At 44.0% G+C, this 27,188-nt stretch overlaps 1 protein-coding gene across 5 annotated transcripts in view; it reads right to left on the bottom strand.

Moving 5' to 3' along the window:
• The window catches only part of SEMA5B (semaphorin 5B), a 269,841-nt gene that overhangs the window by 19,795 nt on the left and 222,858 nt on the right, over positions 1-27,188 (bottom strand). For 4 of the 5 annotated variants that reach the window (XM_021526077.2, XM_021526078.2, XM_021526080.2 and 1 more), the window contains 10 exons: positions 23,392-23,509; positions 17,811-17,992; positions 14,653-14,796; positions 13,078-13,225; positions 11,598-11,823; positions 10,747-10,965; positions 8,721-8,891; positions 7,681-7,830; positions 6,693-6,737; positions 3,340-3,545 (listed from right to left, as the gene is read on the bottom strand). In XM_021526077.2, the coding sequence (XP_021381752.1) occupies positions 3,340-3,545; positions 6,693-6,737; positions 7,681-7,830; positions 8,721-8,891; positions 10,747-10,965; positions 11,598-11,823; positions 13,078-13,225; positions 14,653-14,796; positions 17,811-17,992; positions 23,392-23,509 (1,609 nt within the window). The other variant, XM_021526082.2, reaches the window with a different exon arrangement.

Genomic DNA, 27,188 nt, shown 5'->3' with positions numbered 1-27,188 from the left:
TACATGATCAATAGGTCAACCATTATGTATGGTATTTATATCTGATCTACATTACTGCACTGCTGTGCTGAAATAGCCAACAAGGCTCATATCAGCTAGCACTTCCTTCATTAAAATCTGCCTTCATATAAAATTTACCTTGATTTATGAGCTTGCATTCAGTGCTGTACATTTGAATGTAATACTGCCAAACTTTCTACAGTGTTCACCTGCTGGTTGTAGAGCAGAGATATTTCAAGATGAAAACAAACTGAAGATGGTTGCAGAAGGCTTATTATTATCAAAGATGGAAAATAATAAACTTGTGCATATGGCCAGCCTTCTGCTACCATCATGTCACTGTGTATTATCATTTTTTGTTACTGAAAAGTAGTCTACACACCCTCTATTTTCCTAATCCTGTATTTATTAACTCTTTCACACAGACATACACCTACAAAACTACAATTATTCTTTTGGGTTCATTAAAAATGTTGAGGGTAGTTTCCTTGGTATCTGCTGGATAGAAACTTATTTGGGTTTAGAATCTGGAATCTCAGGTGCTTCCACTTTTTTTCACATGTACACATTTTAAATTCAGATAGGCCCATATCCAAGATCAGTCCAACCCTCCTTATCAGGAAGGTGAATTTTAGCTTCTCCATAATTTTGATTCTGTGGCATCACAATAAAACCACACATGCTCCTTGAAGGCATGAAAAATCTCCCTCCTAACCCTTAAAAAAAAATCTGTCAGTTATTCCTAAATATAAACCTGGCTAATAACAAGTTCCATAAGTAATTACACAGCACAGAGCACACAGAGCCTTTCCTTTTACTTCATTAATGATATATGCTTCAAGGGAACACTGAAGAGTGGCAGATTTGTAGTATGAAATGAGAAATTTTCAGCCAAGAGCTTAGGAAAGGAGGGGCAACAGACAAGGTGAGCAGAAGGAAATACTCAACACGAATGGAGAAAAGGAGGCTTCACTTGACAAATAGATTTTTCCCTTTCTGTAAATCTCTTTGCCTCATTCACCACTCTGAAGTGTATGACTTTGAGTTCTTCTCAGCAAGTAGCCCCTTGGTCCTAAACATTTAGCTTTGGTCTGTCCAATGACTGCAGATTTATGCACTTGAACTCTTTCACTTCCTAACATTCGTAAATAAGCCCCATCTGGTCTATCTCTCCTTGTGTCCAAGTCCCTTCTCCCCTCAATGTAAGTCATACAGTCTCAGTTAGCTAATGCCTTCCTTTAAATAAAACAGACTTTTCAAACCTTGATCTAATGCCTGAGCTCTTTAAGTCCCTCGAAAGAAGACTCTAACAGCTGCTCACTGTTACTATACACTAGATCAAGTATTCAGAGACGGATCTATCAAAGAGGTCAGCTCCCTCCTGACACCACATTAACTAATCTGCTGCTATTTTAAACTTTGCTTAGCTTTGTTATTACTTCTACTTCACTGCACCACTTGACACAGACATAGTCCATTTCATAACCCATTTACCCAATTGATCAAGATCGTTCTGTGAACAACCTCATCCTTCTAAATTTTAACCATTCTGCCTATTTTAGCATCATCTGATAACACATGATAGCACAGTATAAATCATGAAGAAAATGTTAACACAAATCCAGCCCTCTAACTACCTGCTTTTGGCCACAAAAATTAATTTGTCTGTTTTCTGTATTGTTTGCTATATAAGAAACAAGGGAATAGTCTTGCTCATTTCTTTATTTCTGCAAGCCTTTTTAATCTGAGTCTTCCTATTGACTTTGCCACAGCAGCTCCCATGGCTGAAAGGATTACTTGGAAGTTTGATGCTTCCAAGATCAAGTCCCTGTTCTTTATCTGTCTTAATAATTTATTACTGAACCTGTATATGCAGAGTGTGTAGAATAATGCATCCCGTGAAACTTTGTTAAAAGTCTCTGAAAATCCCGATATGTCTGCCGCTTCCCTCCTATCTAGATCAATATTTATTTAATTTAAAAAAGGAATCCAATTTGCTTGACAAGATTTACGTTCCACAAATCTATGCTGACTTGCATTATGATGCTGGACTCTTATTAAACTGTATGCAACTGTAGCCTTAAGCTTGCTAGCAAATATGTTTTGAGACTGCATTTATAGGCATTTAGAGGCTGCAATGCCCAACAAGCATTTCACCACATTCTTATTACCACACTGGTCAGTTATTTTCCACATCAAACTGTTTTCCTTTAAAACAGCAAAACAACACTGACACTTCTCAAATTATTTGATGTAAGCTCTTATTTCTGATAGGCATTCACACTGCAAATCATAGCCATATATCAGCAGTCATACCGTGCCCAGCATTACACAATTCCTACTTAAAAACAGTCCTCAACACCCAGGGAGTTTAGACTGTGGCAACAGTCCCACCACTGATCTTATTGTTGGGTTTCAGTGAAAGCTGGGCCAGACCAGCAGAGGCAGACAATCAAAATGTCAACAGCACGTAGCTGTATGAAGGAACAAGCAGCTGCAGGGCTTCCTTCTGGCTTGTGTCCATGTCCCAAATTATGCTCCACACTGTTCAAGTGACCCTAGGCAGGCTGTTCCTCCTGTGGTGACATGAAGCCCCTCCACCCATGCCACTGCTCTCTGCTCTGATCCCACGCTTCACCAAGTGGCTGATGCTCAAATCCAGTCTCAGGGTATTGTCTGCAGCACCCTGGGTCCTATCTGCTCTGATAATGAGTGATGCTCACTTTAGCAAGCCGACATGCCAACAACACATGCCACTTCAGCACTCATCTCCTAAAGGCTTCAGCTCCCCACTCTGCTACTGTCACTGAATTCTGCACAGCTGCCTGGGGTAAGTTTCTGCCCATTACTGATAGAGGGGGGCAAAACCCTCTTTGCTTTCTCATTCACTCCAATTTGGCAGTCACCAAAGAATTTCCAAAATCTCATCCTACCACTGCACATTTTCCCAGCTATTTGTGCAATGAAGTTTCCATTTTTATTCTTCCTCCCCTCCATTTCCTCTTACCACGCACTAACAATGCACTGAACTGAGCTCTTACTGATTTTTTTAGAGGATAATTTGTATACATTCAATAGTCAGAATGGGCTGGAGTATCTTGGTATGTACTTGCCAGACTGGCATTCATCAGGACTGTGAAACAGAACAAAATCCCACTGCAGTAATGAGGCTTTTTAACCCCTTTGTGACAGCACAGCTAAATGCCCTTTCAACCCCATGTATAATGCCATCAGCTGGGCACAGAAACACAGACCTACCCAGTTCCAAACATGACATGAATACAGAATTTATTTAGGCAGTATCAAGCTGTTTGTGGTATTTCTCCTCAAGTACCCTACCTTGAACTCCATAGGGGTGTACTTCTCATTCTTGGGGGTTGTGTTGCCTTTGTAATGGAGATGGTTGGGAGTGGTTGGGTGGATAACAGTGGACTCTTGGGACTGCCTCTGGCAGCGCTGGCAATACACGTAAATCACAAACGTTAACAGGCTGGAGCCAAAGAAACAGGAGACCCCAGTGGCAATCAGATGGATGAGACTAAAACCTGCAAGGGAAATGACAAGAGATGCTATTTTTAAAGAACAGCCCTTTTCCCTTCCCTGACAAGACCACAGGTGCAAATCAGAGCAGTGACATCTCAGGATCAACATTAATAAGCTGTTGAAGCCAGAGTCTTACGTTCTAACATAAACTGACATAATCTCCCTGCAAATCGGTCTTCCCACTGCAGCTCTGCCTTGTGCAGTTTAACAGGTTCATGCATTGTTTTCTCAAAGCTCCCTCCCTGTCTCTCCTCTCTCCCCTCTATTGATATTGAAACTAAACATTATGTTAAGCTGACAGCTAAAGAAATGAGCCATACAAACAATGCACATTAATGGATTCCAAAGCATGTGCGTGTCATGGAAATAAGGGGATAAAAATGCTCAGTTTTTCTCTGAAGGGGAAGGAAGGGAGGGAAAAGCACTTTTTGTTGGCTGCCCAAAATGCCTATGGGGCTGTGTGTGGCATGGGGGAGATACACATTCCTCCCCCTTGTAATCCAAGTGTGCTCAGCATTCTTGCTTATTCATGGGATGGCATTGCCTTGGTCATGTCTGCAATACCTCTGAGGTGTATTTGTAGTGTTAACAGTGAAATAGGGGTCTTCTGGAGAATGGGAGAGATAAAGTGGACAAAGGAAAGGGGGGCAGTGCTTGAAAAACACTTCTTTGTTGGCTTTCTCTGCAAATTGCAGAGATAGGAAATCAGTTGCAGGCAGGTGCTGGTGGGGTAGCTACAGTGCAAATACTTCAAAGAGAAAAGCTCTTGGACTATAAAAGCCTCCTGCAGAGATCTCTCCATGTGGGATTGCAACAGCACCCTTCAAGGCCAGCAGTGACCTCTGGAAGGAGCTGTGGCAGAGTGTCCCACACACTGGCAGGTACCTAACTCACAGCTCTGACTGGTGGGGGAAGACAAAGTCAAACAGCACTCCTCCTTCCTCCCCACCTCACTGAGTCTCACACCCCACAGTAAAACCCTCCACCACCAGATCTCTGACAACAGAACCAACAGCAATGACCATCAGAGCCACCAAGTTATCAAAGCGACTAGAGGCATTATGGGGTGGCAAAACTTTATGACCTCATTGTATTTTGCTGTGTGCAGGGGGGACTGTACAGAAAAGAATAATCTATTTGACTTCAAATGCTTCTGCCTTTCCTCTGCCTTTGCTCTGCCATCCTTCAAACAGGAATGACAGAGGCCTGAGAGCCCGAGGGGACCCCCTGACTGCTGGCCCCAGGGCAGCTGTCCCAGGGGTCAGGCACATCGCCTCAGTGGCGACTGCAGTGGTAAATTTCCCGTAACACTTAAAAAGCCAATTCATTTGGACAGACTGCTGTGTTGACTTGACTGTGTGCAGAGAAACGGGGCTACTCAGAGAGTGGCTTTAAATGAGGCTCATTCTTAGTCAGATCACGGTGTGCAGTTTTTTTGGTGCCATCTTACATTTTAAGTGATATGCTTTTCAAAGAGCAGATTCTACCCATTAGTCAATGGCTCTAGTCTAATCGCTAGTTAAAAAAATCCTTCTGATTTTAAAAAGAACAAAACCAATAGAGTTCTACAGCAAAGTAATGTACTTCCATCATAATTACAGTACGGACCATACAGAATTTATTACACTCACGAGCTACATTTATTTTTCAAATCACATTATAAAATTCCATTGCAATATTACTGTTTTCTATTGTTTTGGATGATGGTCCAAAAAAACCCGGCAGAAATACTATAATTTCCTACTAAATGTCACTAGAGTTTTTTAAAAATAATTTTCCTTTCGAAAAACCTCTGCCTGTTTTGCATCACTCATGAGACCCAAAACACAGAATATGCAACTGTGTTCAGTAAAGCCACATGACACGCTGCCACATTCTCCTCCTGCCCAGCTTTGCTTATATTGCAGTGAATGTTTCATTTCACTGCCACATTTGCAAGTCACAACATAAAGCTCTCTCCTATTTCACTCTCACCTTTGAAACACCCATCTGATTTTTCAAATGAGTTTTGGCTTAGGGGGGAAAAAAAATATTATTTTGTTTGCAGCATGTGAGTCCCCAGGGGGAAGCTTTCTGGTTCATCACTTTGAAAATATAGATTTTCTGAGATGCATCAACAGAATTTCTATTGATTGACTTCTTTGTCAAATATTGTAGAACACAACATTAATAAATAATATTAACTATGGCAAAATGTAGATGGCAACAGCAAATACAGTGGTGGTGGAAAAAGAAGGGTGGGTACAGTGCTTAACAGTAGAGTCCAAACTATAGTAAGGGGTCCTGGAATCAAGGCAGAACCATTGCACCCTCTGAGGGAGAAGGAGTGATGCAGGACGCCAAATGTTACATTGCAGGGCTGAAATCTTAATTCCATTGACTGCCTTCAGTTGCAAACATTTCCATGCCACAAGTGGTATGCCTGTTTTTGCCATGAGCTCTACAGGGAGAAGAGATTTTGGCAGCCTGAAGATCATCTAGATTTCAGAAAACAGGGATGTGACGCTAGTAGGAATTGGCATGGCCATTAGTGTGAAACTAGCATTTTAAAATGTTAAAGGAACCTGTCATTTTCTTCAGTCTGCATTTTTATCACAGGGGCTCCCAGAGCAGTGGAAAAATGACACTAATGGCTGGACCTTTCCAAGTTACATGCAGAAAGGAGACACAGCTTCTGTGAGAGGTGAGAACTTGAATGAAAGGAAGCGCTTGGAGGACAAGTAAAAACCTCTAATCTAATCCTATATCAGCAAAGGATCTGTCTAATAGACCCTGTTCACTGAAATCTTTATAGGTTATTTAAAAACACCTGCCTCCAAACAGCTGGAGGCTTACAATAGTGAATGGGGAATAACCCTTTCTTCCACCTGAACCATTTACTCTGGAGGTAGAGAGACATAAGCAATTGCACTCTGGTAATTAATGACCCTCAGTGGCCAACCCAAACTTCCAAACAAATAAAAATCTTGGACCTGACAAGTGGACATGTGATACATTCCTCCAGTGTGACTCAGACAGCAAGACTCCAGTGGAATTAAGGCTATCAGTGGGATATGAGCTGTATAGATTAATGGTTTGGTTGATACTGCACAGGGAGAAAAGAAGTCAGGTTAAGATAAAAATAAGATATATAGTTAGTGGTAACCTACCTCCACAGTTCGTGCTCTCATCAATGCTGGAGGCTGGCAGGATCACTAAACAAAGAAAAGAAGATTGGAGAAAGTTATCATTTTGCCACCCCTTTACTTCTTCAAATAATTAAACCCTTTGCGTTTCAGACACAAGAAGGTGCTTATATGTTCTGCAGCAAGCTGAGAGTCTCTCTAAATTGAATTATAAACTCATGTTTTGAAACACATGCAACACAACCTCTCCAAAGATCTTATAATTTCAGTACTGTTACCTGATCACTCTTTAGCTTCTTCAATTTAGGGAAAAGATGTTAGCTGAAAAAACCATGAAAAAGAATACAAGAATACAATTGCCTAGAGATCTCAGATTTTTAAGTCAGAGCACTGTAATCCAAAAAAAAAAAAAAAAAAAAAAAAAAAAAAAGAACACATGGAAAGGCATTATTCAGTCTAGCAGTCTAGACCCATATCAGATATTTGCCTGAGAGATTCAATTTCCGGAAAGCACAGGGTGGACTATGCTGATGACCATCTGTCCATCAACAGTGTTGCTCTGTCAGACCCCAGATTAATCTCCCACCTTCATACCCCAATTTTCTGCATCTGCCTCACCTTAATCCTTCACTCTTTTGGAATGCTTTTTGGATACCTGAAATCAATGACCTTCTGTTGTCCATATGCATACTGAGAACAGAGATGGTTTTTATAATACAGCCTAAGACAAACCATACAAGTTTAAAAGCTTCAATTCAGATGAAGCACTACTAGTTATTTGTTATGGATCAAGGTAATTGTGTTTAAAAAAAATATTAAGCTGCTTAAGGGAAAGCCATTTATCCTGTGCTGCCACAAGGAAATTTATAACGTTTATCTATTTCCTTGTATTTCTAGAAGCATCCAAGCCCAGTTTTTAACAGGAGGAAATCTCAGCCTCGTTTGACAGTCCAGGCACGAGCTGTTCTCCTGAACTGGCCCACCCTGTCCTCCTGGATGACACGGTACATACCAGGAATTTCATTGTACAGGCACTCCTGGTACTGAGTGCTGTTTCCGACGCACTGGGAGGAGTCCGGGCTGTGCGCCTCGCAGTAGCGGCTGCGGTACTGGATGCCCTCTTCATTGCACAGGCTCCACTCTGACCACTCTGACCAGCCACCTGAAACCCAGGGTCAGGAAAACACACACACAGCGTCACCAAGAAGGAAAAGGATGCTTTGTAGATACCAGACTCCTCTTATGCTGAAGGATCCTAGATCCTGGCCTGGGCCTCTCTCACACATCTTTTCCATGGGTCCTTAGTGGATTCAATTTTCTCAGAGCAAGCATCATACTCTACTTGTCAGGTTGTAGTTCTCTTAATGTGGATGAAACTAACCCTTGGTGGAGCACTGCACAGAACAAAGTTGTCTGTGCAAACTAGCTCTCTGATTAAAGGCATACAAGAAGCAGGGTGGGGCAATGTTGCACCAGGACCTCCAAGCTTTGATGTGGCCTCCCAAAGATACCTCAAATAGCAAGCACAAATTAGAGAACTCAGAGTTTTGCTCAGGTTCCTAAGGATGGGAGTCAGCTAGCACTGGATAAGAAATACCCAAAGGTAGTTCAAAACCAGCATAAATCTAAACCATATCCTCTGAGTTGTAGCATATGCTGATTTGTTGTCTGTGAAACAAAAAGGAAGGACTGTTCTTCAGCAGCTGTACATATTGCTGCCTCATGACTCCTTTTGTTTGTCAGGTCAGCTTCCACATTGAAGATCCAAGCTTCTGCTTTTTTCATTACTTGAAAGGGATCTACCATTAGCAAAATTTTGCTTGACCAGCACCAGAATGCAAAAGCAAGGGACAGTGAACAGGCAAAGATAAAGGGGTTTCCCTACAATTAATGCTGGGATGTCTCCTTATCCCCTGGCTCAACACACATCAAATAAATGACCAGAAAACTTGTAACTGGTGGTGTTTCTGATTTGTATTTTAAACACTTTGCAGGTGTGCCTTGCTCTCATCAGCATGGAAGCCAGCAGGAGCGGGGATGAGGAGCGGCTACCTTGGCAGGGGTGTGTGTTGCAGAGGGCCTCCTCGGTGTGCAGCCCGATGCAGATGTCCTCCCCACTGGACGGAGCTGGGTTGGTGCAGGTCCGCGTGCGCTGGTAGTGCCCACCCCCACAGGTGGCTGAGCAGTGAGACCAGGGAGTCCAGCAAGACCACGAGCCTTTCACTGGAGGACATTGAAAAGCAAGCACAGACAGGTAGAGGCCATTGGTGACTCCTCTCACTGTGACAAAGCTGGAGATCCCCAGTGTGTCACCTCGCACATCCACCCTGCCCACACTAGCTAGCAGTTTCCTGCACCCCAGGACATTTGGGCTGACAACAAGAACTTCACATCAAGAGAGGTACAAATCTACTTCACTCTGTGGATGCAGAATGAAATCTATGCAGAAAAAGACTCTTTGTCATAAAGTGCCAAAACCAGAAATTATTCTTTGTTGTAGTCATTAATATTCACTGAAATATTCTACTCCATTCTATACCTTTCCTTTTTATAAAACAGCATTGCTGTTGTTGTTATTAGTATTATTATTACTATTATTATTACTACTACTGCTGCTACTACAATGACTACTATGTTGTTTCTTGAAACTTCATAGCAACAGCAGATTTACTTGGGAAAAAAGCGCTGTAGCACTGAAGTTGAGCTTATATGGCACCTTTCTGTGGGAGGCCCAAGTCCTCTAGTTCCAGCCTTCAGGAAACAGCAACTCAGAGGCTTTATTTATTGACCCTGCTCTTTTCAGGGGGATTGAACTAGGTGACCTTTAAAGGTCCCTTCCAGCCCAAACCACTCTATGATCTAAGCATAACCCTATGAGGTTAATAATAAAACTAAGGAGGGATTTAAGATCCCTGAATCCCCCACCCCCACCCACTAAACTGCCTGGTTTGCAGGTCCACATGCCATTAATTCAGAAGATAATAACCTGATGACTTAGAGCAAAATAAACCCAGGATTTGTGTATACACATTGAGTGAGGCAGGAAAGGAGGGAGACACAGAGAAATATACTCATGCACTCAGAACAGATTGTAAAACATCAGAGTGTCCAAGGGGAGAAAACAGCACAGAAAAAGGGCACAGACATTAGTGAAAAAGCCACTGAGAGCTTCCAAAATAGTACTAATAGCTGCCTTTATTGTGCTAGAGTTATTTCCTTTTTATAGGCCACAGAGTGCAATATTTGACACTCCTGTTATACTCTTGCTGCACATTCTGATCATATCTGCATTTGAATTTTATCTTTGTATTGAATTTTAGAATCATAATAGTACTATTATAATAGAGCATTTTCAAGTGTAGGCCACAAACTATATTGCCAGAGGTAGATAATTGCTGCAACTGCAAAGAGGCAAGGTAATTTGTGTAAGATCACTTAAATTTACTTTAGACAGTTATTACAGAGCAAGGAGAAGGATAAGTGAGAGAGAATACAGTAGTCAATGGTCTATTACTACTATTCTGGACCAGGAGTGCAACATAAACATGAGGACAAACTTGAAAACCAGGAAACCAGGCAAGAATACTCCCTGCTGGCTGTGCAGGAAATGGTAACTGATGTCAAGAGTAGATGCCCATCGCAAGAACAATACGTAAGCAGGAGAGGGGGAAGAAATAAGTGTTCACAAGAAGAACTGCCACATCAAGCATCTCTATACAGTATTAAGCCATATTTATTAAGTCTGCCTTCTCATCACGGAGCAGATGCACCATGATGCCCTCCACTGGATGGAGCATCAAACCTTCCTGAAACAAAGGACTGCTACAAGCCACCATACTATTTCCTCTAGAGGAAGTGGCTGTGATACCCTCTGAGCCGAGGTGAAACCTAAGTCAGCACTAAAGATAACATATGTGGGTCTTTACAATAGCTTTAAAAAACATAAGGAAAAATCCCCCAAATTAAAAAAAAAAAAAAGCAGCTTAGAAATACTGATTTTGTGGTTGTTATTATTGCTCTACCATTAAGATTTAGGAAAACACCTCTGAATTTCATGCAGGAAGATGATCATGGTTACCTGGGCAGGGGTGAGGATTGCAGTCTTGGTACTCCATCGCTGACCCCACACAGGGCAAGCCACCATTTTTAGGTTCAGGGTTTGTGCATGTTCTCTTCCTGATCCTAAAGCCCAGCTCACAGTCCCTGGAGCAGGAAGACCAGGCCCCCCAAAAGGACCAGCCCCCATTGATAATCCGTGCAGAGGTCTTACCAGTCTTGAGCAGATCATCAACAAGAGCTTCAAGGAAAACAAACAAGATACCATAAGATCACAAATTAATCATTTGTTGGGCTTTTAAAAAGGGGTTTAGCTCATGAATAAAATCAGGATCGATGTGCCCTGCAGAATAGTTTCTGTTGAAAGTCCTTGGCAAGAGTTTGTTTTTTCCCCCAGAGCTACAGCTAAACTAGACAGAAAAAGAAATTTTTGCGCATACAAACTGAGTCTGCTGGTAACCTTGATAAATCACCTCCCTGGGCAGCAAACTGTGGCAGTCCAGGCTGTGACCGCAAGATGCTGCCTTGCATCACAGCAATCCTGGAGGGAACAACCTGAGAGACAGTGTGCAAGGGCAGAAGGAAAAGACACACTGTCCTGAGAACAGCTCTTCTCTTCTTTACACCCTCATTACTCGCCTGTTGTCTTTGGGGCAGCCTAGCAGGAGCAAGAACAAATCTACACACTGCCATAAGCACAGAGCCCACAACTCTGTGTCACAGGGCTCTCCTCAGCCCTGCCCCTCTGCAGTGACACCAGTCGTACATGTCGACACTATGCAGCCACAGTCAGAGGCTTGTTGTTCCGAGAGCATCCCCCTTCCAGCACCACACCTAGGCCCGCCCCCGGTCCCCCGAGCTGGCAGGACGTACAGTCGGTGTCACACACTGCGGAGCCATCGTTGGGGCAGAAGCGACTCTCTGTTTTCTTCCTCCCGAACTGCAGCTCGTGGGGGTCCGAGAGCTGCGCCCGGCACGTGTAGCGGAAGCGCTGCTCCTGGCGGGCACCGTTCTGGGTGATGTTGACGGGCATCCACGGGGTCCAGGGCGTGTTCCTGCGCACCTCTGGGCAGCTCTCTGGGTTGCAGGTCTTGTATTCCTGCCAAGAAGGAAAACCACTCCCTCCTTACTTATTAAACAGCAGAAGTCTAACCGGCAGAGGCTTATTTGCACTTCAGAAAATAACAGGGTACTCTCTGGATCTCACACAATCCCCATCTACCTTATCTGACCTCACAGGAACGAGTCAGTGCTGGGCATGGCACAAAGTGTGGTGATTATGGAGGTAGTGTGCTACACAGGTGGACCTCAAGGGTAAAATATGCTTGCTATTTTTATGTCTCCCTTAGGTTTGTGTTTGTTTGCTGACTCAAAGTCCTGTGGGGCTTTGACAGCTTGGTTCATTATTGGCAGGAGAATAATTCAGGCAAGAGATAATAATAACAGCAAACAAGTTTTCTGCTCTGACCCTGAGATGCTCTTCTAGGTCAGCCTAGAGGAGCCTCAAGAGGACAAAAAGTCAGTAAGGTTTATTCCTTGAAAGTTTATAATTTTATTTTTAATATGGGTTTAGAGTAGATCATTTTACAGCTATTTTTGTTTGGTTGGCTTTTCAAACTCTCTAGTGAAGAGAGTTTGCCATCCTTGGTCTAGAGCAGCCATTGAGCACAGACAACATTCTGGCTGGCTGGGAATGGGGGGATTTGAGGGTTTTACAATTCTCCTCACTAATGGGAGGAATTCCAGTGACAAACATTTGTGTTCCTGATTTAAATTAACTAAATAAACAACTCTCTTCTGGCAGAGGGGAAGAAATGTAATGCTTCAGGACTTCATGATTCTAGTGTAAATGCCAAATATCTTGGTAAGAAATGGGAGGTTCCAGATCAAGTCTGCTTACACAGAAATGAAGCCCCACACAACCAATTAAAATGGCTGCATGAAACAGCTGCTGGAATGGGAATGGGAAAGTAAAAAGAGCAAAAGGGGTGTTGGACCTGTTGTTTACTCAAATGTGACAGTGCAACTCATTTTTAATGTGTGTGTGATCTCCTTGACTCAACAGGATCATCCTTGGGAGTGGGACAGAAGAAAAGAACATGTCTAGAGCTTTCAGGTAAAGGACTTGATATCAGCCTACAAATGCCTAAGGCAGAGCTCTGTACACCAGTCTGTCCCTAAATCTGCCACCCCTCTGTTTCCAAGGACATTTCAGCATCCTCTGCAGCAAAAAATGAGCATTTTCTTCTTGCTTGAGGAATAAAACCACAATGGAAAGAGAAGCTAAATACCCTATTCCTTGATGTTACCATCAGTAGGTGCTCCTCATGCAGTGTCAGTAAATAATACATACCACAGCACAGCCTGGACATGTATTTCCATTCTCACAGGACCTCTGCCTTGAATGAATCCCTCCACCACAATTCACGCTACATTTATTCCAAGGTCCCCATGAAGACCAAAAAATCGGTAATGGGCATGGACTGTTTTCATTACAGAATCTGAAAGAAGAAAGTGCATTGCTTAAAAAACTCCATGTCAGCACATCGAGGGATGAACCGGTGTGGGACGCAAGACTGCACACTGCATTTGGGCACAACTGATGCATGCACAGAGAGCCAGGAGAGGCTGACACAACCTCAGATTAGCAATATTCCTGTCCATGGAGAGAAATGTAGCCTTTGTACCAAATGGAAGTGCTTAATCAGGCTGAGCTCAGTAGATGGTTGGAGTAAACGGTTGAGATCAAGTTTTCTGAAGTGCTCTGTCTCAAAACTTTTCCACAAACACTGAGTCCACAAAAGAGCTCATAAACTGAAGCCCAAGTGTCACAAAGAGAGAGTGTATAGCAAATATTTTAAAAGGGATGACTGGTGGGAGGACAACTCAACAGTGATCTGTCACTAATGGCAGGTGCTGAATACCTGACAATCTTCTCTTCACAGAATCTGGCTTTTACTGCTGCCTCAGCACTAACAAGCTAGGTTTGCAACTGGATCTTATATGCATCTAAAAGCAGGCCTTAAGTGAATGCCATTTCATGTTCTGTGTGTAATTTTGTTCATCTTTTTAGTCAATATTGTTCTCAAATTTAATCATATAGAACTGCAACTGACTCAGAGGTAGTCTTTAAAATTAAAAAGTACCATTGTGAATGGACACAAATCAAACCAAACATTAAAATATCTTGAAACATGGAAGTTAAATGAATTGCTCTTTTTATTCTGAGAAATGCAGAGACATATGTCTTAGTGACCACTCAAGGGACAAGCAACAGCCTGTTGCCAAGTAGTGGTGGCCTTTAATGAAATGTCAGGCCTGGAAAGAAGTTGGGACACCTTGAAGTATGTATGTCATGAGGGACCAAGCTTGAAGAAGGGTTACAGATGGCTCTGTAGGTTCAGAAAGTATTAGGTTTTTAGTAATTTTGTGTGCAATTTTCATAGTTTAGAGGGGGAAAAAAGATGGGTTTTTTGATACCATATCCTGCAAAAACCCAAGCCTGAATCTGTGAGCTAAGCTGTATTTTACCTCAAACTGCTTTTGGAGCATGAGCATAAGTAATAGAGCTGCCACTCCAGGGGTGGATCAGAATGGAGTAACTGTGTCCATGAACTCTACAGTGCCAACAGGAGGCACAGATTCTCCCTTCAGGGAGGAGGTCAGCCCTCTATGTGGGACAGGAATACTTGCAGAGGTCTGAAGGGTCCTGCTTGGGAGTGAGGGCAGCTCCGAAGTGTCTGATGTTCACAGGCTCACTGAAAGAGGTGTCCATGCACATATGCAGCCGCATCCCTTCCAGGCTCCGGGACTGCTTCCACTCTGCGTGTTGAGCCCAACAGCCTCCATCTGCCTTCCCAGCCACCACTCCCAGCTGCCAGCACTACAGCCACAGGAGTGAACACACACCATCATGGAGAAGCCTTACCTTTCCTCCCTGCTCTGTCCGACGCAGACCCTGCCCCCATAGCGTGGGGCGGGATTGCTGCAGGAGCGCTGCCGGACCTGGAAGCCGATCCCACAGGAGGTGCTGCATGGGGCCCAGGAAGACCACGGTGTCCAAGCACCATTTCTAGCAAAAAGGGTAGAGAGAACAGAGTATGGGAGAAGTGTTGAACTTACGGGAAAATAGATTATCCATTGCAACCAGTCTTTGTATCAGGGGAGTTTTTTAAAGGGAGTTGCAAAAGTGCTTAGCAGTAGTCTAACTTTTCTCTCTTTGAAACCTCTAAGAACTGGAAAGGAAGACAACTAAGCCAATGCTGAATGATTTTGAAAATGTCTCCTAGGATTTACTGGGCAATAGTGTGGTTAGTGTAATTTTCATTGACTATTCCCCATCATCTTCCCCATGTACCAAAAAATCCTGCTCTTCTGACCCAATGGCTTATCCCAGAGTTGTGTGTCCTGAACTCTTCTACACAAAGAGTTCATGTTTTGAGGATCATGAATGCCAGTTGTGCTGAAAGATGTTAAAAAACTACTCTCTGCTAATTCAGTAGGTACTGATGCTTTAAATCTTTTATAGCAACACCACTGCCAGCTCCCATGTTTTTATCACAAACCTCATAATATCTTGTGTTTTCCTAAAGCCTTCAGCATTGAATCCTATTAAGTGGAAATCTCAAATTTCATTAAAAATAACAATAATTGCTTCTAGCTTTCATGGCCGCCTGCAGACGTCACTGTAGTGTGACCTTAAATCTGTAGAAACCAGAGGCAATTAAGAGCTCAGAGGCAGGATTGAGTTTCATGGTTTAATGAGTGATCACATCTCTGCTGAACAGTGGTAACACAGCCTGAAGCCAGTGTGATGTAAAACCACCTAGTTCACACCTCAGCGCTGGAGACATTGGCAAAGCTCCTGTGAGAGGCTGAGCATGTGCAGGTGCCTAAATGTGTCCTTACACAGAAGCCAACATTTCCATCTTTAAAATCTTGCATCTATTAAAGCTCACCTTCCTCTGATTTGGCAGCACTGGACCTTGAAGCAGGAGAGGAGGAACCATATCTCATCCATTCCGTGCTGCAGGTTTCATTTCATATGGAGCCAGTGGTAATGCTCTGTCTTATAAAACTGCCTAATCTTGACACTTCAGTGCCTTAAGCCAAAAAAATATCTTTTCTGGGGTGTCTTTTTATATAACGAAAAACCTTTCTAAAAAATCTAGTCAAAAAACAACTCAGGTGCTCTCTGACTCTTGAAAGCTAAGCTTGAAAACAGATGTTAATTTTCAAAGCATTTACTGAACTAATAACACTACTGGCAAGAAATATTTTCTGGCATAGCACCAATCAGGGCAGAGGATGAAAGTTAAAACCCACATTGCCCTTCACAGTTTTTGTATTTTTTATCAACTCTTGCCTGTTCTTGGCAGCTTTATTTCAGAACACTGTTAGATCTTTCCCCCCTCCTCTTCTTGCTCTGTCATCCTTCTCCCTCTCTCCCTTCCCCTCTCCCACCCTAAACAAGGTCAAAGAACAAGAAATCCACTCATATAAAAATCCTAGTATTCTATATTATTCTGCTATGTTTTAAACCACCTACTACCTCTCCACTCTTTAATCCAAAAGAATGATTACATGTAAAATCATGAAAAAAAAATAAATAAAATGGAAGATTGCTGTTACTGCTGCAAGAAGGGCAAGAAATTTCTACTAAAGAAATCCTCAAAACTGCAACAATTCTCAACATCTATTTGTGTTTCAGGATTTGTAACAGAAATAAAGACACCTTCCTCTTTCAGATCTCCAGCTTTTTAATAGAACTCATCTTTAAACATCCTACTCCCTCTTTGCAGAAAGAAATCTCAATGCCATATGAAGTCAATTAAAGGAAATTTGAGGGCTGAGGCGGATGTAAGATGACCAGATGTCCCTATTTTTCAAACCATGCTGTTTTCGTATGTCTTAAGATTGAATAATCTGTTTTTCATCTCCTTCTTAGAAGCTATTCCTGCCTCTTTTGCCATCAGAGCAGTGCTGAGAAATCCATCCCACTGGCATGTTTTCCATTTGCCACTGACAGAAAAAGCCTGCCTGAGAAAGGCTTTGCTCAGCCCACAGTGGCAGCACAGGGGCAGGAATGACTGCACACCTTTTGGGCAGCACAGCCCATAACTGGAAGGAGAAATGCCAATTAAAACATGAGTATTGCTGAATTTTTGGTGCCAAGGCCAGCACTGATCTCCAGGGATGAGTCAAGAGGCAGCTGTCCTTAATAGAATGAATGTTTATGGAGAAGATAAATTAGATAAAAACTGTACTGACCCAATATTTACCAAAATCCTCTTTCCCCCACCCTGATTAAACAGTGCTTACACTACTGCATCGTCTTCCCTTGAGTCATGGCATGATGTAGTCTGAGGGTGGTAGGGTACCACAGACACAAACACCATGGCTATGTTTGGGCACCCTACAGGAGGACACTTAGCTTCCATACTGCCAAAGCTGAGCTTCAGGCTCCCCTGGGCAGGCAGTGCTTTGGCCCCAGCTGAGCTGCCTGTGCTGTCCCAGCGCTGTCCCAGCAGCCGCCTCCTGCGCCCGCTGGCTGCCAGAGGATGAGCCAGAGGATGATGAGCTGCTCTCACCTGCACTGCAGCCAGGCTGTGCTGCAGGCAGGCCACAGACTCACAGAACAAGGCAAACAAGCCTTGCCTGGAGCTAGGCTCAGCCCTGTCCTTAAAAGTGTTGCTCTGAAGGAGCTCTGCTTGGTTTTGGCAAAGTGGCCTTGGAACCCGAGCTCTGAAAAATTACGAGCTTACTGATTTTTTTAGTCTGCTGTTCAGCTAGCTGACAACTACCTCTGCCTCACTCACCTCCTCCTGATGGGTCACTATTCACTACAGCTAAGGGAAACCAAGGCACAGTGTAGTGTTCAGTAATTTGGGGTGCTCATCTTCCAAAAGCCTTGAATGAGGGCCCTTTGCTCAAAGCCCTTGGGTTTCTTCATTTTACATTGACTTCAAGCTGGACCTCACACACCTCACATTGGCTGGGATACAATGGCATGGTCACAGGGAAGGAGCTAAGCTATGGACACACACAATTCTTGTTCCCTTGAGAAGCACAAAGACCCTGAGGTACCTTGAACAATTTGCGACCTCAATCCTGGCCCCTTCACAGCTGCGACCTCCACAGCGAGGACGAGGGCTGTCACATGAACGTGACCTACACATACAGGAGCCTGTGCTGTCCCCGTCTGAATGCTCACACAGTTGCCATGGGGACCAAGGCCCCAGTCTTCCATTTGTTGTCAGGTTTTTCACCTAATTTTAAGAGAAAAAAAAGTCATTAATAGCAAGTTTACATTTCTGGAGACAGGCCCACAATAGAAATGCCAAACAAAGCTGCCAGGGGGATTAGGATGCATCTTAGATGGGAGCTGTCTGTGCTTGCGAGCAGGATTCAAAACTGAGAGTTGTTTTCAGACAATGCCACATCAATATTTACCCTCCAAATTCCACACCGCATACCTAACATGTGCACACAGGCACTGAGCTAACCCAGCCAGCACCACACCAGGAGCAACATCCATCTGCCACACCACACTCCCTGTTCCATGCTGCACACATTCAGCCTTTCAAGCAACATCATGGCCAGTACTGACTGACCCCACTCCATCATATTCCAGCCTCTGCAGGGCTTCCTGCCAAGTATTTTCCAAGTTAGTGTTCATATAACCATAGTGAGCAGCTGAGGCTGGGGCCTCACTGAGTTTGGCCCTGCCCAAACCTGCAGTAAGAACTGTTTCCCTTTCTAAACCGATTCGTAGCCTAAATGACTGAAGAACAAAAAGTGAGGGACATGATGATGACTAGCATTAATGTTGAGGATAATATAGTCACCTAAAGAGTAAGAATTCATCTCTAGACAATTTATAGACCACACCATGCTGCTCTCTGTTCCCTTTGCCCTTTGCTTCCTGCCTGCACAGCCCTGAACAGGCTGGGACTTGACGGCTTCCTGCCCACTGTAATGGAGGAAAAATACAGTAGTCCTGGCAGACCAAGAGCATGAGAAACAAAACTGTTTCAGGGCTGGTGACAACCCTCCAGTAGACAGGGTGTCAGAACTTGCTCTCCTGCGCCCTGTTTTAACCAGTGCTTGTAGGGAAGCCATAAGCCAAGGCTGGGAGACCAGGTTGTTGGGGCCCTTGCCCCCAAGGCTGTCTGGAGAGGATGTGTGCTATTTGCTTCTCCTGGAATCCCTCCTGGCTACTACTGCCTTCTTATGCCCACTCCACCACTACTGGAAAATCCTGCGGCCCAAGACCATGTATTGAAAGCTTCCCTGAACACCCCTGTCCTGTCATCTTGAGAAACACAGTGCAGAAAGGGATTGGTGCTGGCCCTGCCTGAGTACAGCTACTCCCTTGTAACAGCACAGCACCATGATGCACTTCTGCCCTGCTGGCTCCCTCCATGCTCCCCACCCCATGCCCCATCCCAAAGTGCCAGGCCTTGCAGGCAGATGGCACAGATGGTGACTGCCTGCAAGCAGCTCATGCCTGTGGGGTGACCCATGTAGTGGTGGGGTGCTCAGCAGCTTTGGTAAAGCTGCTGGCAAAGGCAACACTGGATTTGGCCTCAATGTTGCATGCCACAAAGGGTGAAGGAAGAGGCTGGGTCCTTGGCAAGCAGCCCTGGCCCCAAATCTGAGCCAGCTACCCCACAGTGCCATGCTCCACTGAGATCTGCTGCCAGCAGGATCAGTCCCCTGGGCTGCTCCAGCAGGGGAATGATTGTCCCTGCTTTACAGACAAGTAAACTGAGGCACAGGGGGTCTGTGAGCCTGCCCAGGAGTCATGCAGGGAGCCAACCACAGCCACGGGATGAGTGCTTTCCAGCATTCATCCTCTGAAACATGCTGCTCTGTGCTTATTCTCCAAGATTGGCACTATGTCAAACACTCCGAATGTACCTCTGGTGGGTTGTCATCTTCCCCTTTCACCCATCAAAAATATGCAGCAGTGGCATGGAAGCAATTTAGACCTGATCCTGCACTTCTCACTGCAGCTGGGGGTTTTAGGCATCTACTGTAAGCCTTTGTTTGCAATAGATTATCATGTAGTAGTAAAAATTTGCTCTGGGCTGAAGGTTTCAAGGCAAGATGCCCACAGAGGAGACAACTGAGCTTTGTTGTTGTTGTTGAATTTGCTGTTTTAAACATTGTTTATAAATCAATACAGTTGGGTTTCTAGAAATTGGAGGGGGGGAGTCAAAATACTTTGAGATATTTAATAGTAGATTTTTATTTCCTTTTTCCTCCTGCCTTACAAAAGTCATAATCCAAGTATTGGATCATTTCTATTAATTTTTGAGCCAGATAGCCTTGCTGATTCCAGCAGGGAGTTCTGTTCAGAAATCAATGGGATGATATGGCCCGTGGCATCAATTAAAAAAAAAAAAAAGCTAGTAAATAATCATTGGCTCATAAGCGATACTGGGAAACAACCCAAAAATTAAACAAATAAGCAACCATAACCAAAATGCTGAGATTTATAAACATGTCATACTGTGAGTGTGGGAAGATTTTATACTTAAGAAATTATATATGGATTATCATTCCATCTTTAATCCACAAAAATATCTTCAAAAGAGCAAACTTAGGAAGTGGGATAAAACCCCATATGCACTGATCTTTTTTAGGAATACCTTTACAAGGCAAATCCTTTGAACCCTACACAGTGCCCATCAGATAGAGAGGACATCTTTAAAAACACATCTGATCAAATGCCTTTCTCTCACCTGACAATATTGCCATTTCTGGAATACTTGTCTTTTATAAACTGTCATACACCAAAGGCCTCATTTTTTTTTTTTCTCTTCCTTGTAGAATCTAAAAGCTCATGTGCAGGATCTAAAAATTCAGACTGACCACTCCTAATCTCTGCTGCCAGGATATTTTCTATGTTTATTCCGATATTACAGGTAAGACTGGAAGAACTCCTTGTTCTTTCAATTAATCTCTTCTTTACCTTGAGATTCAGATATCAACTGCTTATAATTTTGCCAAACTTTAGTTACTTAATCTGGAAGTTTCCATGTTAGCTGTTTGATGAAAGCTGAAAATTCTTGCAAAGTTTCATTTATAAAATCAAATCTAGAAGAAAAGACTGCCCATAAGTAGCATTATTTTCCTTGAAACAAACTAGTGCTCAGAGCAAGGAACTGAACTTTATGTCCTTGTAACATCTTATTGCAATTCCTGTGAAAAGCCATTCAAAACTGTCCAGGGTATAAAATCATTGGGACATGGGAAAAATTCAGTTTTCAGAGATTCAAAGATTTTAATCCTAACACCCAAAGCCTCCTCTGTGCACTGGAGGTGCTTCAGTGTGGGCCAGAGCAGGATCACCCTGGGCACTGCAGCTCTGAGTCTGAGCAGCTGAGTGCACACGAATTGACAGCAGGGTACAAGACACAAAAACAGAGTAGGGAAACTGCCAGTGATAGCAAGAAAATGAGGTAGCATGGAACACCGCAATATGACTAAAATAGGGGTTTGCTGGAAACACAAAGTGGGACTGGGATGAAAACCTGGGAGGAAGATCACTGTTTGGCTCAGGATAAGGAGGATGGTACACTTTACTGGGAATACTCAATTCCTGACTTGCCAACTACCTTCAACAGTGACACCATGAGCTTGGCTAAGAATTTATTAGTTAAATCCACCCCTTTCCTGCAGGTGGCTTATGTTGGCATCAGTAAGATATCACAAAACAGGATGCATCTGTTTTTCTAAAAACAAAGTGCACCTCACTCCCTTCTCCCAGGAAAGCAGGTACAATCCTGTATCAGGACTCCCCAGTAAAGTATGGGCACATACATGAAAGAACAGTTTAGTTTGTGGAATTTGTGTACTACCATTTCTTAATGTTAAAATGGAGATTCTGGACGTTATCTAGAAATACCATGCAGTAACCAATACCCAATGTATTATGTTAACACTGCATGATTGAGCCTCTATCTAAAGTCCCTTAATATGAAAGCTGTGGAGAGTGAGGATCTGTGGCACAATGTAGTGCTGTACAAAGATGTTCAGACTTGAACAAGCCTGTTTGTACAAGAGCAGCAGTCAAGTTGTGTTAGTGTTGTGGTTGACTCACACGAATGCCTGGCCCATATAGGATATAATTCAATTATATGCCAGTTCTGGCTTTAAAAGTTGCTGAATGCCAGTCTCTCAGCAGTGCCAGGACATCTGTTTGTGGGCTAGGCTGCAGAAGAACTCACTGACATGAGCTGGGTTAGGAAAAGTTTATTTGGGAGGGGTGCTTTTAATCTACACCATTTCACACTTGACTGTGATCTCACATACAGCTGTACCAGCACAGCTGAGTGCCTGGTGCTCAGCCCAGAAAAGGAGGGTGGGAAAAGCCAGGGCTTCTTATGAAAGTAATTCATCCAACTAAACACTCGGACAGGTCTTTTGCAGGAATGAAGTTTGGCATTGGTTCATTATATTCCCCTTCCCTTTCAGTGCTCATCTGTACATGCTGTTCTAGACCCTTACTTCTGATGACCATGACCTTTGTCCTGCACTGAATACAAGGAAATACTTGAATATTGCTGATGCAGGTGCTTAAATGAGCTGTCCCACTCCGTGTCAGTGTCAATTCGATCCAGTGAGTGGCAGGGGTTAAAGAAAAAAGAAGCACTCGCATGTGGATTTTAAACAGCTTGGCAGCCTGTCAGTCAAAGAGCACAAGGCTGATATATGTAACAGAATAGGAGCATCTACACAGAAAATAAACCACAATGGAATGTTAAAACAAATGTAAAACTAGCACCCCAAGAACAGCCAAACTCCTGAATATTCTGCATTGGATTTTTATGACCTTGAAACAATGACTTGGAGTAGTTTGTTCCCTAGTGTGCACCACAGCAGACATGTTCAAACTAGAGGATTAACACCTCACACACCTATCAACAGACACAGGCATTAAGCAGGATGAGATAACAGCATGGGCAATCAAGAAGCACTGCATCCCAGTTCAGCACAGGAGGGTTATAAACACACAAGTCTCTGAATCCAGCAGTGAAAAACTCAAGCCTGCCAAGCTGAGGATGGATTGAAGTAATGACTAATATTTCCTGGGAAAATATCTTTAGAGTAAGGAAGATAAGAGGAATAAACATCCCAGCACCTCCAGACAGAAATAACGTACTGAAGATATAACCCATCCACTCCTCTCTCCCTATCTACTGGACCTAGCAGAATTAACATGCTAATTGATGCTAGATAATAACAATGAGCATTAATGACAATTTTTCCTCCACCCTCAATTTATTTAACAAGACTGCCTTTTCATTCCCAGCCATCTTGGAGGTACAGTTCAAGCAGCAGGAATTATACTCAGCCAGACAGTTTCTGGGGAGCACAGCCAGGAACTGGGTATTGTCAGCAGGGAGGGGTGGGTGGCTGGGAAGGGAGCTGGAGAGTTAAATCAAACTGATTCAAGAAGAGACACTTCTTTTCTATACACATCTCTTGGAGACCAGGAACAGGAAAAAAGGCCATCTCTTTGCAATATCATATAGATTTGGTCTCAGGTCTGCTGGAGTCAGATTAGAACAGCCAGACCTCTTCAGGCTGCCACACCTCCCCCTTCCACACATGCACACATTAGTATATATAAACTGTTTCCACTCCTTCCACTTACTGGGCACTCAGTAATGTTTTGGGTCCAGAGGCTCATGTTGGAGCTGTCCTCAATGGTGGTGCATCGCTTCTGCTTGCTATCCCAGCCACAGTAAGGGTCTCTGGCTCCCAGGCATTCCCTGCATGTGCAAAGACAAAAGATTAAAGCCCTTTAAGACTGCCTAGCTCTAAATACATGTATTCAAGTATAGTCCTTGTATGTGACAGCTGTCAACCACACCGAGGCTCAGCAGAAGAAACAATTTCTTTACGCAGAGGTTTACCTGCTTGGAAGGGGGAAAAAATGAATGGAAGGGTGATAGGACACAAAGCAAATATCACTCATAGAAGCTGTAGATTAAAAATCACTTCACTCTTCTCCAAGGCCTTGGGAAAGAAAATGACTTTACAAATTTTAGTCAAAGAACACTTGTCATTGAGATATCTTTGAGCCCCCTTGTAATCACACAGCAGGCCAAATCTCATACAAAGCGACCTCTGTGACGATGTTTTCTGACACTGTGTCCATCTGAAGGGGTTAGACAAGCAGAATTAGCCAATGGACTGGTAATAAAGGCTTTCTATTAGTCTTGGTCTTTGCTGGAACAATGGTTTCATTTATAATCCCAGCATCAAGATGTCAGTTTGGAAAAGTCACAGCAGAACATTATTTCTAAGCTTTTGGCTGCTTTGAACACTGCCGTATTCATTTTCCTCCTGAATCCATATTTACAGGCTAAGTGTGTGTTCCCAACATGTGAGCTGCTAAACAAAAATATCCAGGGTTATTACTGCCACTAAACAGTGAAGATCAGTCACAGAAGTCGTCTGTATCAATAAAATTCAGCTGTATTGGTTGCTCCCATGAGTTGCTTTCAAATTGTTAATTTTCATTAAGAAAATATAAAGGTGCAAGCCACATCATGGATGTATTAATGAAAGACAAAGAGAGGACTAAACCTAAAAAGATTCACAACACAATTTTAATCCCTCTGATCCATTCTCTTCTATCATGCAAAAGGCTGATAAGATCTTTCAAAAAATCCCAAATGACTTGAAAACTGCCAATTAGACAGCAGCAAGGGACTGAAGGGAAAGATTCAGTTTGAGAAGCTAAACAGGAGAGTAATAAAATGTGTTCTAAGGCAAGGTATCAGTATGATTAACGAAACATCAACCACCCCCCCCCCCCCCAAATGCAATGAGATGTGAACTGTTCCCTCCCAGAAATCTTTGAAATCCTATTAGCCTGTAATCAGCTGCAAATGAAAAAGCACACACTCTATTAGTCTGTACTGACTCCACAGTGATTTGTCCCAAAGCAAACCCCGGATTGTTTTGATGTCTGGTACTCATTGCTTTATATATATCTTACACAGACACATTTATATTTTAATTATGAGTTTCCAGGTTGCTCTACTCCTAAAGATTTCCTCTGCTAAAGATTTAACACACAGAGTTGTAAGGAACATAACTTCTTTTTCATGCTTTAGGAAAGTGGTTACAACGACTGTCTCTACTGTATTTTTCCTTCAGTTGCTTCAGCATACCCAAGGCAAAGGCAAAGATGATTTTACCCCAGCCTCAGGCAACAGAACATCAAATATTTACCTAGAAATTGACTTGGGATCCTCAGTCAAGGACACAGAAGGGACATGTGCTGCTTTGCTCATTACTTTGGCTAAAGACCCCCGTCCTGCTGTTTTGGCAAGGCGCACCCTCACTCACGCAGGGAGCGAGGGGGCCGCAGCCGCAGCTGCCTGTGCCTGAGCTGCGCCCCGCACGGGCTGCACCCAGCTCAGCACTGAGCCACGCTGGGGCATCTGCCCGGCTCCTGGCACCTCGGCACCTCGGCAGGAAACCGGGCACTTCTCAAAGGTACAAAAAGAGAAGCAGTGGAGAGGCAGGCAGGGGGCACGGGGGAAGGCCCTGCTTTTCTTCAGAGAGCCTTTTGGTCAGGCTTTCAGACCCTGACACCACATACACTATTGTTCACACCCTGACACCACATACACGATTGTTCCAATTGCATGAAGCCATTTCACTGGGCACCCAGCGAGTTGAGAGAGGTCATTGTAATTCATAACGGGGAAGGCTGTTGCGAGCATCACCCTATTACGATACACATTTTCTCTGAATTTAATTTATAGGAAAACATGTGCTGCATAAATTCAGGAAATCATCTCCGTATGTTCTGTGCTGCAGCCCTCAGCCACTCTGCAGGCTGCAGCATAGCCCAGTTAGGCACTGACCACTCTGCTGGCACTGCCATAATGGATGTCATGGAGCAAATGGGCTGCTCTTGGCTGGGAGCAGCCGGCTCTGGATCCCTCACAGAGCACTCACTGAATCACAGCCCGCGCTCCCCTGCCACTGCTGTGACCTCCAGCAGATGGGCCGTCAGCAACCCAGCTGCACAGCTGCCATGAGCCCTGCGAAACGCCTGGCACGGCAGAGCCTGGTGATGGGCACTGGGAAATGCCAGCATGGCAGAGCCTGGTGATGGGCACTGGGAAATGCCTGGCATGGCAGAGCCCTGGTGATGGGCACTGGGAAATGTCTGCATGGCAGAGCCTGGTGATGGGCACTGGGAAATGTCTGCATGGCAGACCCTGGTGATGGGCACTGGGAAATGTCTGCATGGCAGACCCTGGTGATGGGCACTGGGAAATGTCTGCACGGCAGAGCCTGGTGTTGGGCACTGGGAAATGCCTGGCATGGCATGGCAGAGCCCTGGTGATGGGCACTGGGAAATGTCTGCACGGCAGAGCCTGGTGATGGGCACTGGGAAATGCCGGCATGGCAGAGCCTGGTGTTGGGCACTGGGAAATGTCTGGCATGGCATGGCAGAGCCTGGTGATGGGCACTGGGAAATGTCTGCATGGCAGAGCCCTGGTGATGGGCACTGGGAAATGTCTGCATGGCAGAGCCTGGTGATAGGCACTGGGAAATGCCTGGCATGGCAGAGCCCTGGTGATGGGCACTGGGAAATGCCTGGCATGGCAGAGCCCTGGTGTTGGGCACTGGGAAATGCCTGGCATGGCATGGCAGAGCCCTGGTGATGGGCACTGGGAAATGCCTGGCATGGCAGAGCCTGGTGATAGGCACTGGGAAATGTCTGCATGTCAGACCCTGGTGATGGGCACTGGGAAATGCCAGCATGGCAGAGCCCTGGTGGCCGGGTGCTGCAGCCAGCCCTGTGCTCTACATCTGGGGTATAATGAGTTCCTATACTCAGCCTGAGCTCTGCTGGGCTGTCAAAACACACACTCTATAATTTAACAAACATCACAGCCTGGGACTTCTCCTCATCTCATGGCAGACCCTCAAAACCATTTGAAATCTAAAAACAAAATAGCTATGCTGTCTGCATCCCTTCAGGACTCAGGGCACACTCATCTGCCTCAGCTCTGGTGAGAAACCTGTTTTATTAGGTAACAGTAATACACTTATGGTGAGGAGAAATGTATTTACTTACACAAAATTTATCCCATATTTTCCCTTTTTTAAGCAAGAGAAAGCATTACAATGTACATAATGCAGGAAAATGACATTTCTGGTAAATACTTCTAGTGAACATTTCAAAAGCCATCCTAATTTATACCCTTCCAATATCTTTAGAATATATATATCCCTGTTTATGTCATTAAAAGATAAAACCACATCAGCAAGCACATACCAAAAGACAAATATATGCAAGCACACATGCATACCCAAATCAAAATGTTTCAGAAGTACACTGTCATTCTAAGTAGATCAGGCACCATGGTGTGGAAAATGCAAAGATATCACAGCATTTCCCTGTGCCCATAACACAAA

The sequence above is a fragment of the Lonchura striata genome, chromosome 8 (genome assembly GCF_046129695.1).
Source record: "Lonchura striata isolate bLonStr1 chromosome 8, bLonStr1.mat, whole genome shotgun sequence".
In the NCBI taxonomy this organism is placed as follows: Eukaryota; Metazoa; Chordata; class Aves; order Passeriformes; family Estrildidae; genus Lonchura; species Lonchura striata.
This window is presented reverse-complemented; position numbering and strand designations above follow the sequence as displayed.